Source organism: Haliaeetus leucocephalus, unplaced genomic scaffold (genome assembly GCF_000737465.1).
Source record: "Haliaeetus leucocephalus isolate CR32 unplaced genomic scaffold, Haliaeetus_leucocephalus-4.0 Scaffold840, whole genome shotgun sequence".
Classification (NCBI taxonomy): Eukaryota; Metazoa; Chordata; class Aves; order Accipitriformes; family Accipitridae; genus Haliaeetus; species Haliaeetus leucocephalus.
Window position 1 is genome coordinate 2,440,871 of NW_010973276.1, and position 13,297 is coordinate 2,454,167.

The 13,297-nt window shown below is 43.8% G+C and overlaps 1 protein-coding gene across 1 annotated transcript; it reads right to left on the reverse strand.

Annotated features, from left to right (window-relative positions):
- Window positions 1-295: 295 nt before the first annotated feature.
- On the reverse strand, window positions 296-12,931 carry TRAFD1 (TRAF-type zinc finger domain containing 1). Its single transcript, XM_010582272.1, has 11 exons — window positions 12,789-12,931; window positions 11,229-11,364; window positions 11,102-11,155; window positions 9,636-9,909; window positions 7,510-7,779; window positions 6,125-6,198; window positions 5,717-5,929; window positions 3,751-3,877; window positions 3,189-3,495; window positions 2,528-2,600; window positions 296-2,165 (listed from the first exon to the last, which is right to left on the reverse strand). The coding sequence occupies exons 1-11, from the start codon at window positions 12,836-12,838 to the stop codon at window positions 2,121-2,123; spliced, it is 1,623 nt and encodes a 540-aa protein (XP_010580574.1). The 5' UTR covers window positions 12,839-12,931; the 3' UTR covers window positions 296-2,120.
- Window positions 12,932-13,297: the final 366 nt, after the last annotated feature.

The following is a 13,297-nucleotide window of genomic DNA, read 5'->3' on the forward strand; positions in this document are numbered from 1 at the left end:
TTTTTTCCACATTACTGGGAAGGAAGTGCTGCAGTTGTTCGACTGTAGCTCAAATGGCCTTTTAATTAAAGCTTTTCTAATCATCATTACTTCCTTGTGCTTTAAATGAACTTGACATTGTCTGTAATAGGCTTGTTTGTCAAAGCAAAGATTGGTTTGTGATGATTTTTTTTTAATATATATTCATTCAGAATGTAAAATTATACTAAACATTGGAAAAACTCTGGAGCTGGGTATTAGTTCTAGCTTGGTGTGTGTCCATCTTGGTACCGTACACAGCATTAACCTGTTAAGTGCTCTTGGCCATAGCGTATACACTTGCATAAAGGAGATTCTTAACATCCCTTTAGATGTATTGTGTCCTTATTTGGGGCTGGAAGTAATGAAAGAAATCCTCCACTGCTGAAGCTGCACTGATGCAGAGGATTAGAACTGCTAGAAATTGAAGTTGCAGGTTACCTGCTTTTAAATCCCACTTTTATGGGTTAATACACTGTAATTTGTATTTACTTGGAACAGAAATGTAAATATTTTGTACAAAAGGGAAAGCAAGCACAACGGTTGCTAATATTTCTCTTAAGGGAGAACTGCAGTGTTTCTCATGCCTGAGGAATAATGCAGACTAAGCCACATTGTCAGCTCAGTAGTTAGTTATTCTTCATACTGACGATTTCTGAACCAAGGCATCCTGTTAACCTTCACAAACCAGAAGAGGCAGCTTAGATTCCCTTATCTTGCCATAGCAGTTTTCCCCAGAAATGCCAGCACAAGGTTGGTTGCCACCTGTTTTTAAATACCTTTATTCTGCTTTTCTTGTATAAATAAACGCTTACATTTGGTGGAAGCGTCCGTAAAATGTCTTTATTTTAGAAGCAAGATCATGTCAGCCATCGTTAGTGCCTATGCTGCAGCTTGTGGGACAGGGCTGGCAGCAGAGACAAGGCCTCCAGTAACAGCCCGGCCCTCGAGGGGTGCACTGGCTCATTAGCCTTGCCTAATGCCACCTGCTCTACCAGTTAATTAGGCTGATGCCTATGGTCATTATCTAAGACCTGCCTGTTCCACCTTTTGCATTACCAATTCCCAAAGCACAAGGGCTGTGAAAGCAAATGACCAAAGAGCGAAAGCAGGTAGTAACAGTAGAACACAGATTAACAGAGCCTGCTGCCTGCGATTCTGAGTTGGCCACTGCCAGGTGTGGGGTGGTCATCTCACCCTCATGTCACTTCACGTGATAAGATTTTTTTACTGCACTGTGTTTTGGGACATCATGAGATAAATGTCATTACATGGAATTTAAAAAGCACAGACTGACGTGGCATTAAAAAGCATTTTACAAGACAGCCCCGGGCTCAGCGCTTACCCCTCCGCCAGTGACCGTGCCCTGGGCACCCGGTAACACCAGAGGAGGTGCAGCTGGCAGCGCAGGCCCCTCCAGCCCCCCGGGGCACAGACAGCTTCGCTGGGCTGAACTGCAGCCCTGGGGAGACCCAACGTTAAGCTCCAGGAACGGGTTCAGCTACAAGGTCTCCAGTGCTGCCCCGTCACCCCTCCCTTCGGCTCCTGCCGCTGCAGAGGGCATGTTGAGGCGAACCACTCGATTCAATCCCTGATCCCGGGCTGAACAACCCTGACCAAACTGCCCTGCGGTGCTGGGTCTTCTGGCCTCCGCAGGACTTGGGTTAGCTCCTAGGCCCACCTCTTCCCCGGCGGCATCCTGGCTGGTAGCTTGATCTTGTTTTTCATCTCTTGGTGCCATCTTAAGAATAACGAACTAGCACAAGAGCAGCAGGACACAGGCTTGAAGCTCAGTATGTCAAAAATTCGCTGGGTGTCACAAAGAGCCAGTATGGAAACAAAACCCAGGTGGTTCCCAGGGTAGAAGTGTATTTGCTGTCTTGTGACAGTGCTAGTATGGATCACGGAAGTAAAAATCTGTAGTATACTCTCACAAATTGAAAATACATACACATATAAAATGATCACTTGCCTGTAAAAATTTAAATTCATAGAAAGTCTTCAATGACACAGCAATATAGGAATTTACTTGCGCTTGGATAAATAAGTACTATAGCACGTAGTAAACATGAGTGCTAAACATGTTTTTTGTAAGTGGTGGATCACTCCTCCTCTGGATGTCCAGATGCTGGGCTCTGGGCTTTTGCCTCAAGGGAAGGAGGAAAAAAAAAAAAAAAGTAAAAATGCTGTTTTCAAAGAGTACTTGATAAAAAGCAATTGACAAAAACCTCACTGAAGCAGGAAGGTCTGTAAAATGAGCTCATTGTCCTGACAAAACCATCAGGAGGGGTAACAGCCAGGCACTGCCCTCTCTTCCCAACCAGTCTCACTCACAGAACGAGCCAAGCATGCACCAAGTCAGCAGCACCTGAACCCTCGGCACTTTAAAACACTTGGACACCGAGAGACTGGAGAGGTGCCTGTTGAAGCGCTCTGAAACACAGGTGTCGAATCCACACCTGATCACAGAGCGAAGCACCGTTCTCCCACGCTGCGCTGAGCGCCTTACCTTTGTGTTCCTGCGCCTGAAGCTGACAGGACTATCCGACATCCCAAGGTTCTTTCCTCCTCCGTTGCTGGTGCTGTAGAATAACAGGGACACTTTCAGAGGAAGCAAGCCTACCCATTTCAGTACTCTTACTGCTAAATAAACACAGGTCCTTCACACCAGGGAGGCTTTGGAAGTCCTAGGAAGAGGCCCTTCATGTTTCTCCTGAACCCTGAGCCAGTCATTTTTGTAGCAGAAGAACCAGATCCTCTTCAAAGAGCAAAGAGAAAAGCTAAGATGAGCACGCTATAATGGACAGGTGACAAGGCATTATCCTACATTTTCTCCCAGTGATCATTTTGTCCGTTCTATTTTGCTATAAAAGCCCAAGTTTGAAACTCAGATAAGCACCAGCCAAATTAAACTGAGTGAAACCCTTTCAGCCACAGGCAAATAGGAGGGAATCCAGATTTGTACCATGAGGAGATGAGGCAGAGGACTGGAATGGATTTGTCACTATTGCTGCTGTTGGGTTGCTGCCATCTGAAGATCAGAATGCACCAGGCCTAAAGCTGCGTCCCCACTTTCAGCAGAGCAAAACTTGCTCCTACAGTGCCACTGATCCCGTACCCTTTAGGGCAGGCCCACTGTGGCTGCTTGATACAGAAGGCAAAAGTGTTACCTTGGTTGGGCTGGAGAAGTTCTCGAGAAGCTGGATGTGAAGGCTTCTGAATGAAAGTTCTGAGTAGGTCTCACACGTGGCGTTGTCCCACCTGCAGATCCACTTGCACCTCTGTTCTTCGGTCTTCCCTCGTTGCCAGCCACCTTCCTGGGCTTCCCTCTCAAGTCAGGAGCATCGCTAGCTCTCACTGAAGAAGACAATGGTGCGTTCCTGGTGTTTGCGGTATTACTCGGTGACTTGGTCCCTAGTGCAGGATAGCCGAGCCTCTGCTGCCCAAAGCCTTCTGCGCACTGAGGAGAAACATCTCCTGAGAGGATAAGAATACAGCGCTTTAATAGGAATAGTAAATGCAGCACAGGGCTTCATAACCAAGATCTTTGAGGATACCGAGTTTCAGTGATTTAATCTTTCTTGCATAATACTAGACCAATGGTAGTATATCAAAGATTTTTAAAGTTTGGAGACACAACAGGGTAACAACGTTTATTCAGCTTGGAACACGCACAGTGTTCCTGCAAATGTAAAGGAAAAATTGTGTGTTAAGTCTGTGTTTTGCCCACACCTTGATGCCTGATTCGTCTCCGAGCCAGCTCTGGTGATTCTCTTCTCTCTCCGTTGGCTTGAGGAGACAGCAGCTGCTGAGCTGGAAAGCTGGCTGCTGGGCTGGCTGGCCGCAGATCACAATGGTGCTAAAGCAAAACATACATCGGACTGTTTAAATGACAGCTCATTCAGACTTATTCCTGTAAAAACTCTGCAGAGTATCGCCCCTCAAAGATTCAGGTTAGTATGGAATTGTTTTTAGGAAGAGGCAGATATTGCTTGCAGGCACCCACATGTTCTCTTACACAGAGCTTAGGAATAATTACTAGCTATCACAGGACCTAAGCAAAAATGGAACTGGCAGTGTGAGCTGGTCCTGCTGAACAGAAGCACCCTGTATTTGGGGCCTCGCTGCCAGCCAGCCAATAGCAATCCGCCCTCTTATTCAGCCTTCTGCCTCTCATGCCTAAAGATGACCCTGCAAAGCCAGTCCCAAGCATGGGGAAAGCAGCCCTGAAGTACTGTCACTATAGTTCTGATCAAGTTCCCAATATCAATCTGGTATCAGTGCCATCATAAAAACCAAATCCAAGGACAAAAGTCAAGTTGAAAGTTGTTTCCAAGTTATGCTGCCCCCAGTAGTGCCCCTGTTGGCTCTGCTGGTTATAAAGTCATGTTTTTCTGCAGGTTACTTACACCAAGGAAAAACAAAATAAGAAGATAGAAACGCATAGGACACAAAAAAATATGAACTAGAAAGGAAAACATTTGTTACCTTTGTTAGATACCAGGAATACTACGTGGAACACAAAACTTTAAATACAGGATGTCCTTTTCCTGGTTTGCAAACTATATTGTTGCAACTCGGCTCCAGTTGCTAATTCTTAACAACTCCTGATTATCGTAGATAAACTTCACCAAAACTATTAGAAGCTGATAGATAAAGCAGTCTTTGTGTTCTGCATTTCCAAAACAGTTAGATAGGGTGAGGGAAAATAACAAAAAAAGTCTTCCAACAGACAACTGTAACAGGAAGTGGATGGGACTTCTTTGTGTCAAGCACAACTATTTAGCAAAGGATAAACTATGAAATTTTATCAGATCTCATTTCTATTAATACTGATTTTACTATCACCTAGGAGAGGAAAGGCCCAGAAAAACAAACAAAATACAGCTTTGCTACTTTGTTAGTTAGGACTGTAAGAATGTGAAAGAAACAGAAAATGAGGAAGCCCAGCATTTTCCTAACTTGTTTGTAATAGTAGCAAATTCCAGAGGACTCTCTTCCACGTGCACACCACCCCCTGAATCGGCTCTTTAGGCGTACAGAAGCATTAAAGCACCAAGTGGCCCAGTTGGTATCTGTCCAGCATTCTTGGAAAGCAGTAACAGCCTCAGCAGTACCAAGACCTGGTGTTCTTTCTGTATGAGAAGTATCAGACAGCAACATATAGAAGAACCGGAATACCCCAGTAAGCACTCTGCAGCACCCATCACTTCATAAACCCACCATTTCTCTCTCAGGCTGAGCTTCTGATGTATTCGCACTCTTACCCTTTCCCTCTCTCTTTACATCTACCCTCCGAGACAGACATTCCTCCATCTCCCAGATTTGTAGTCTGTGTTGTCTACTTCCTCTCTTGCTACACAGGTCATACGCTTGTGTTCCTCTCCCACTTTAGCCGTGATTCATATATCCTGGTTTCAACATAGCTTTTATGTACAAGTCAAACATTTCTATTGTGCAATTTCAGGGCCTTTTGTTTAGCTTTTGTTGTAAGTGCTTTCAAAAATAATTGTTATTTTCCAATAAGAGCCTCAGCATACCACATTTTCGATGGGACCCAAGAGGCTTTGTTTAGCAAGATCTGACATGGAGGACAGTTACTTGGATTCCTGAAACATGCCACAACAAGAGGCCACAGGACTTGGTATAGTTCTTGAACAACTGGATGTGACACAACAGATCAAGTTCTGCTTAGTACCTGATGATGAAAGAGTGTCTCCTCTTCTAGTTGGATGCCACAAAATTCACACGGAATCATAATGTTTCCTTCTGCCTGGACAGCTTGGGGCTGGGATGAAGAGCAAGACCTACAGCTTTTGGACCCAAGAGCACGCAGACCATCATGTTCTCGTGGATTTGGAGAACTTCTTTTACTGAACGAGGCAAAGGCACTTGCTGGGTTACAACCTGTCTGTTATGCAAGAAACACGGAAAAGTTAGTTCTCCTGTTGAGCATAGATGGACTTAAAAACCCATGCTTTGCAAAGATCAAATCACTACAGTTCTCACAGTATCACTCAGTGAAGACTGCACCCTTTTTTTGTCATGGTAACAGAAAAAAGTCTTTACTGCAAACCCCTAGATACAATACAAGAAAGTACTAAACCTGGTGAAGAATCAGATCTTCGGCAGGGTAGAGCTCCTCACAAAATTCACACGGCAACATGATGATCTCATTGTCTGCAAAGTAAGTAACGGTTATACCCTCCACCACGGAGAAGTCTGATGCAGTTGGACCAACTTATCTTCAAAATTCCTAAGCAACAGACTATGGTTCTGTGCCGCAGGACAGCAACCAGAGCAAATGCTAAGGAAACAATTACTCTAGTCCCACTTGCTGAATTTCACATATGCAAATTCACGTCACCCAGAGCGAGAACAAGGTTTTGGGGTCAAAGATATATTGAATGGTCTGGTAAAAGTGCGTATTACTGCCTTCAATAAATCCTTTAGTACCACTCCTCCTTTCAAAATAAGCTGGCACTTCAGGTCTCACCCATATCCTCCCTTCCTGTGATGTTTACTTCAACAAGAAAGTTGTCTCCTACTCAGTTGTTATGAAGCTCTCACCACATATCAAGGGCAGAGGTTCACTATAGCTTTTACTTCTTCTTCCCGTGCTGTCTTGTTTGAGATAAACCATTTTAAACACTAATATTGCTAAGTTTTGAGGGAGCAGAGGATAAAATTTAGAAAGAAAGGAAGAATGGTACTCATGGAGAGTCTAATCTGTTTATTAACTATCTAAAAATGATTTAGAGGCGTCCTGGTTTCGGCTGGGATAGAGTTAATTTTCTTGCTAGTAGCTGGTACAGTGCTGTGTTTTGGGTTCAGTATGAGAATGGTGTTGGTAACACACTGATGTTTTCAGTGGTTGCTAAGTAGTGTTTAGACCAAGTCAAGGATTTTTCAGCTTCTTATGCTCAGCCAGCAAGAAGGCTGGAGGGGCACAAGAAGCTGGGAGGGGACACAGCCAGGGCAGCTGATCCAAGCTGGCCAAAGGGGTATTCCACACCATGTGATGTCATGCCCAGTATATAAACTGGGGGGAGTTGGCCTGGGGGCGGATTGCTGCTCGGGAACTAACCGGGCATCAGTCAGCGAGTGGTGAGAAATTGCATTGTGCATCACTTGTTTTGTATATTCCAATCCTTTTATTATTATTATTGTCATTTTATTATTGTTATTATTATCATTATTAGTTTCTTCCTTTCTGTTCTATTAAACTGTTCTTATCTCAACCCACAAGTTTTACCTTTTTTCTTCCGATTCTCTCCCCCATCCCACTGGGTGGGGGGAAGTGAGTGAAAGGCTGCATGGTTGCTGGCTGGGGTTAAGCCACGACAAAAGGGAGTCTCAAAGAGACTCATTTTGACATTTTAAAATACCTAGGTAATATCTGACATTCCCAACCCAAGAATCCTCTCTTTCCTTCTCCCTTCCCTCAAACTTTAAGGGAAAAAAACCCACCACAACAGCATTTATACTTACTTTTTATGTGCTTTGATGGGCTAAAAGCCACTAAAGAGTCACAGGAGAAGATATTTGACTTGTCTGTTTCATTAAGACAGGCAGATGGCACAGACTCTTTGGTGTAGTAGTTTTCCCAGAAGTCACTGGGAATTTCAGCTGCAGTATTATTGTGAGGATTATTCTCATTTTGTAGGCTAAGAGCCAACACGTAGTCTAAATCAGCATTCCAGTCTTCATAAAGGGAAGAATGAATGTTTTCATTTCTCTCCAACTGCTCCAGTTCATCCTCTTCAAAAGATAAATACCATAAATTTGAGAGAACGTTAAGCCTGCCACAAGCAGTTCCGTTCTGGACATTAGACTAGCTCCACCATGAGAGTTTCACATGTGCACATGTGAACACTCACGGAGTTCAGTGTTTCAAAGCCTAGAAGGACACCTGTATCAAATTCAGGAGGAAGAAGGAAAACAGTCATCCTATTTTTGTTTGTAACAAGCCAAAAGGGAGAACAAGAAGAAAGTCATTCCTCTTACTCCAAAATCTTGAACTTAAGCTTCTTGGGAGCTTTACAAAGTCACTGAGGAACCTTCTGTGACCTACACTGTGAACAAGGTCCAATCAATATACTGCAGTCTTATCCCTTTTACAAAGCTGAAACACTTCAGCTTTGTTTTTACATTATATTGATGGGAAAACAAATTCTTTTTAATGAGATTACATTTGACAATAGTGGGAATTATACATGTACAGAAGAAAACCCTGAAATGTTTTCTGGTAGGAAAGCTATACCGAAAAGAAAACCAGGGTTCCAGAACAGGGCCCAAGACAACTGATGATGCCTAAAGACAGGCTAAGTGCTCCTCACCCATGCTGATCTATTTCAAATCTCTCTGGTATTTCAGTTGTACTGATTACATGAGAATTTTAAACAAAGCTTACATGTGCATAAAAATACTACTTGTGAACACTCTTTAGAAGTTAGTGTAAGTAAGTGGCCTACAAGTTACAGCTCTCCAGATTATTCAGTTTTATTAACTAAGCCCAGAAGTTATTTCTGCAAGCTAGGCAGTCTTCTACAGCAAAGACTGTAATTTAGTGTTCTGTGGTGTTAAATCCTCTGAGCAGCCCACAGCATAAAGTAGAGCATAGATTCAGCCGAGAGCTCATGGAAGGGCTATGTCTTTAGTGTGACATGACCCCCTGCACGTGGAGATAAGAGATTAGAAGCTTAGGAAAGAGCAGAGGCATTGATAATAGTCTCAGCTATGTCCAAACAGGATGTTACTGCAGAAATGTGCAGCACTACATATGTGAACCCACATCCAGATCTTACCCACCCTTCTACTTAACTGAAGTACAGGGGAGTGCAGCTGCTAGACAAAACCAGACAGAATTTGCAGTGAGCAAACAACTGCCATTTCATTTTTAAGCTAGATACTTTCAGACAGAAGAACAGGCAGTGGACTGGGCTTTCACACCAGGTATCTCAGCAGTCCTCTACTTAGCTGGCTTATAACTTTGCAGTTCTATTCCACACTAAAATAGTCCGTCCCACTCACAGTGCCTCCAGAGCTTTCATTATTCAGTATTTTCACAGAAAGCAATTACAAAACCTTATACTTGGATCAGCTGCCAAATGTCAAATGAGAAGCCAAATACTACTCTTCTCTACACCTTACCTCGCTTTTGATTTCACAGAATGGTAGAATGGTTTGGGTTGGAAGGGACCTTAAAGATCATCTAGTTCCAACCCCCCTGCCATGGGCATCTTCCACTAGACCAGGTTGCTCAAAGCCCCATCCAACCTAGCCTTGAACACTTCCAGGGATGGGGCATACACAACTTCGCTGGGCAACCTGCTCCAGTGCCTCACCACCCTCACAGTGAAGAACTTCTTCCTTACAGCTAATCTAAGTCCACCCTCTTTCAGTTTAAAGCATTATCCCTTGTCCTACCATGACATGCCCTTGTAAAAAGTCCCTCTCCAGCTTTCTTATAGGCCCCCTTTAGGTACTTTAGGTTCTTCTTACTGCTGAAACACTCCTTCTGCTAATGTCCTTAAGGGGTTTGTCTCCTACATAGCTGCTATAAATCTGCTTTTCTAGCATGTTGGGCATCCTCCACAAAGGCCCAGCACAGTTACCTGATCTTAGTCGGTTTCTAATGTCTTGAAGGGCATGCAAATCTGCATCCTCATCCTCAAAGCGAGGCACTGTTCTGCTTCCTCTTAATTGTTTCACCTCTTGCCCACAGACTTGAGGATGCTCTTTTAGATCTTTCACCATGATGTTATGACCGCACCCACCACATGTCTCAGTCCTAGCTCCACAGTAAATTTCATGGTCCTGGAGCTTGTCGAAAGTAAGCTGTATGTCACAGTACTGGCAGAGGGCAGGACGCAGAAGGCATGCTGACGCCTGGGAAAAGAAAGAGGGATTATTCTTCACATATGGAGGACTGAGGCAAAGGTGGAGGAAGGTTCTCAGCTTGCTTAAGAGTTGAGCGGCCTATTGTTTCTTTAGCCAGACCCAAAGCTACACTAAAGAATAGCCTGGAATAAGATACTATGTGAGAAATGTAAGAACAACATGTTGCATAACCCGTGTAGTCATAAACATGCCAGCTGAAGCACTCCAAATACTCAGAACTTTTTTTTTTAAACCTGTTAACGCTTGGACAGCAGATTCATGTAGTGCTTTTTGAAGTTAGCTTTTAGATATAGTCTTGAAATCCAGTACTAATCACATTTCATTGAGTACTGCTAAAAAAACATGTGTTCTATTAAGGAACGGATTTACAGCTCATTTACTACTCAACAAGAATTGCTTGCATATGTTCTTTAGCCTACATTGAATGACAGGTAAGTTGCCCTTCAAAAGGGGTTAAACATAGATGCAATACATGTTATAACTGCAGATGCTGCAATAATACATCATCATTTGCTTTACAAACAAAACTAAAAGCACTACAAACAAACGTGCAGGATAAGCTACTTCCAGGGATTTGAACTGGACATATCTTCAAAGAAAATAATTTTTTCCTCAGCAATAAGCAGACTTAGGTGGCACTTCCAGAGTTGTCTTTAAATGAGCCCATAGGAAGGGAAGGTACTGACATTTGTAACAAGATTGCCTGTGACAGCATCCACTGGATTCAGAAACTCAGAAAATCCCACTGTGTCCTATTTTAGTCTATTTTACAAGCTATTTTAAAAGTCTTTTTGGACATAATGAGTTATTAAAACTCACATAATGACTGCAGCAGAGTCAGAAATGGATAATGTTAAAGGAATGAAAAAAGTCAAATTAATCATATTCTGTACTTTTGAAATAGCGTACCATTTTTCATCTTAATCACTAATAAGGACAAAATCACCAATTATCACAGATACCCCTTTGATACGAAGACTTGAGCAGGCTCCACCACTTTCAGGCAGTTTCCAACCACCTTCCCTCAGAGGGTGTGAATTCAGAAAGCATGGTTCAATAAAAAGGACACATAAATCACAGGCTGGAATCCAGATCTTGGCTGACAGAAAAGCTCTAGAATCAGTGCTTAGAGATACCGTAGAGTATCTTCCAAGGGTCTAAGAATATAAAGTCCACAAACCTCATGATCCTTCAAGAGACTGTTTTCTATCTTCATCCTACACTTGCAGGTAACCTACAATAAACAAACCTCGTCAGATTAATTGCCACAGAAGTCAACAACTTTAGAGGAGAAATTTGTTTCTCACCTGCACATGTTCAGACTCAATATGATTCTTCATCTCAGATTTTGGGACTGATTCACTGCAGTAGTGGCATACTTCAATATTTCTGCTACAGTGGATTTCATGAATGATGAAATTAGCAGCAGGAATATCCTTTTTGCTATGAGAAAGTCACAGATGTTACTTTGCAGAATATACACTGACAACAATTTCAAGCAGATTTTCATAACAAAAAAAAAAATCCTAAGAAAGCTTTCTATGAATTCATGGTTTAGAGAACCAAGTACATAAAGAGGAAGGCAAGCCCAACCAGGCCTCAGAGTTCCTTTACAGGTGGGATATTAACATATGTAGCATGCAAAAGTCACAATTTTCATACTGCATTAAGATAAAATCAAGGTGGATTTATTTCCTTATGTGAAAGACAAATTTTGCAGCATAAACAAGTTACCACCAGGTTCAAGTTAATACACTAATCAGAGAAGATAAGTTTCTTCCTGAAAATAACTTAGCTATGAGAGGTCAAACAGTGCTCTGCTTGGAAAAAATAAATAACAGATCCTGTTAGGCCAGATCTGTTCAGTGAACAATAGCTGTAACCATATTACTCTGTAGCCAAAATTCCCCAACTCACCTCATTTCTAAGATACCCATTTTCCTATCTTGAGGAGGATGCAAGGCTTACAAACACAAAAGGTCCAAAAAGAACTGAGGCACTAGGAGCTTAGCCCTTATTCCTAACTCAAGCAGGTAGCATCATTTCTAGATGGATGTATCAAGAAATGCAAGAAATCAGCCCTCCCAAGAAATCAGCCTTCAAAACACCAAAATCAACTTTATAACCTATCATTCAGTGCCTTCCGTGTCACAAAGGAAAAACACTAGAGCGGTTCAGTTTTCTGCCTTGCCAGATGCGAAGCAGCCAACAGCCTGGCAAAGCAACAGCGTCCAACAGCAGTGTCTAAACTGCACATACTCACTGCTTGCAAACAAACTAGACTGATGTTGCAAGAAACTGGATTCCGATGCCTCTTTGAGAGGGAAAAAAAAAAGTTAATTCCTTTAGTTGCTTGTATTCAAGATACAACTTGACTGAGATTACATCATTATCTGTAAATGTATTACCAACACTGGAGTTTCTAAAGAAAGCTTCTAAAGAAAGAGAACTGTGTCAAAGAGAAACAACTGCCACCACAATATGTGCCTATCGATTCTGTTTTTACATCTCTGCTTCTGAGCCACACAGCTGCTAAAGAAAAACTTGGAATCACGTACTTCATGTGTACCACTGGAAACGAAGTCTTTATTTCTATTCGAATACTTTGGTTTCTATCTAGTTGCCTGTTTAGTCAGAAACTTGAGTAAAGGGTGGGAAAATTACTGTGTAAGACTTGACAAGGTAAAACCAAACCCCAAACATTCCTAAAAAGATAGTATGCTCGTTATTAATCTGCCCCTGCTAGTATTTCACAGCATTTCAAGGGAATATGCACCGCTTACTTACTGAATCGCGGAGCTCGCCTGCCCGAAGGAGAGGCACCAACACAGAGACACCCCCGCCAAGCATTCAGTTTCATTTCTTACCAGTTGCCACACAGCCGGGTTTCCGCCTCGCTGACTGCAGCTATAGCCATTTTTATTTTTGTCCGGGGGCTGAAAAGAGAGGCACCCCCTTTCCCTCAGCCCCTCAGCGGCTGGGGGCACGCGCACCTCACCGAGGGCGGGAAAAAGACACGCACACACCCCCCGTTCCCTCACCGCGGCGGCCCGGGGCACCGCCGGCGGGCGGCTGCTCCCTGCCCTCAGCCGGGGGAGAGGGCTGGGGCACCCCCGCCTCAGGGGAGCGGGAGCGAGGAGACACCCCCGCCCTCGGCAGCGCGGGGCGGCCGGTTGCGGGGGCTGACGGAGCGCGGATGCGGATCGACCCAGCCCCGAAAAGGCGAAACGGCAGCCCGTCTGCCCAGGAATCCCGCACCGGGCCCGGCCCCGCCCCGCGCTTCCTACCGGCCCCTTCACCCCCGCCCCCGGGCCGGCCCGGCCGGCGGCTGCGCACTGCGGTTCTGCGCTCTCATCATGGCGGCGCGGGGGCCTGG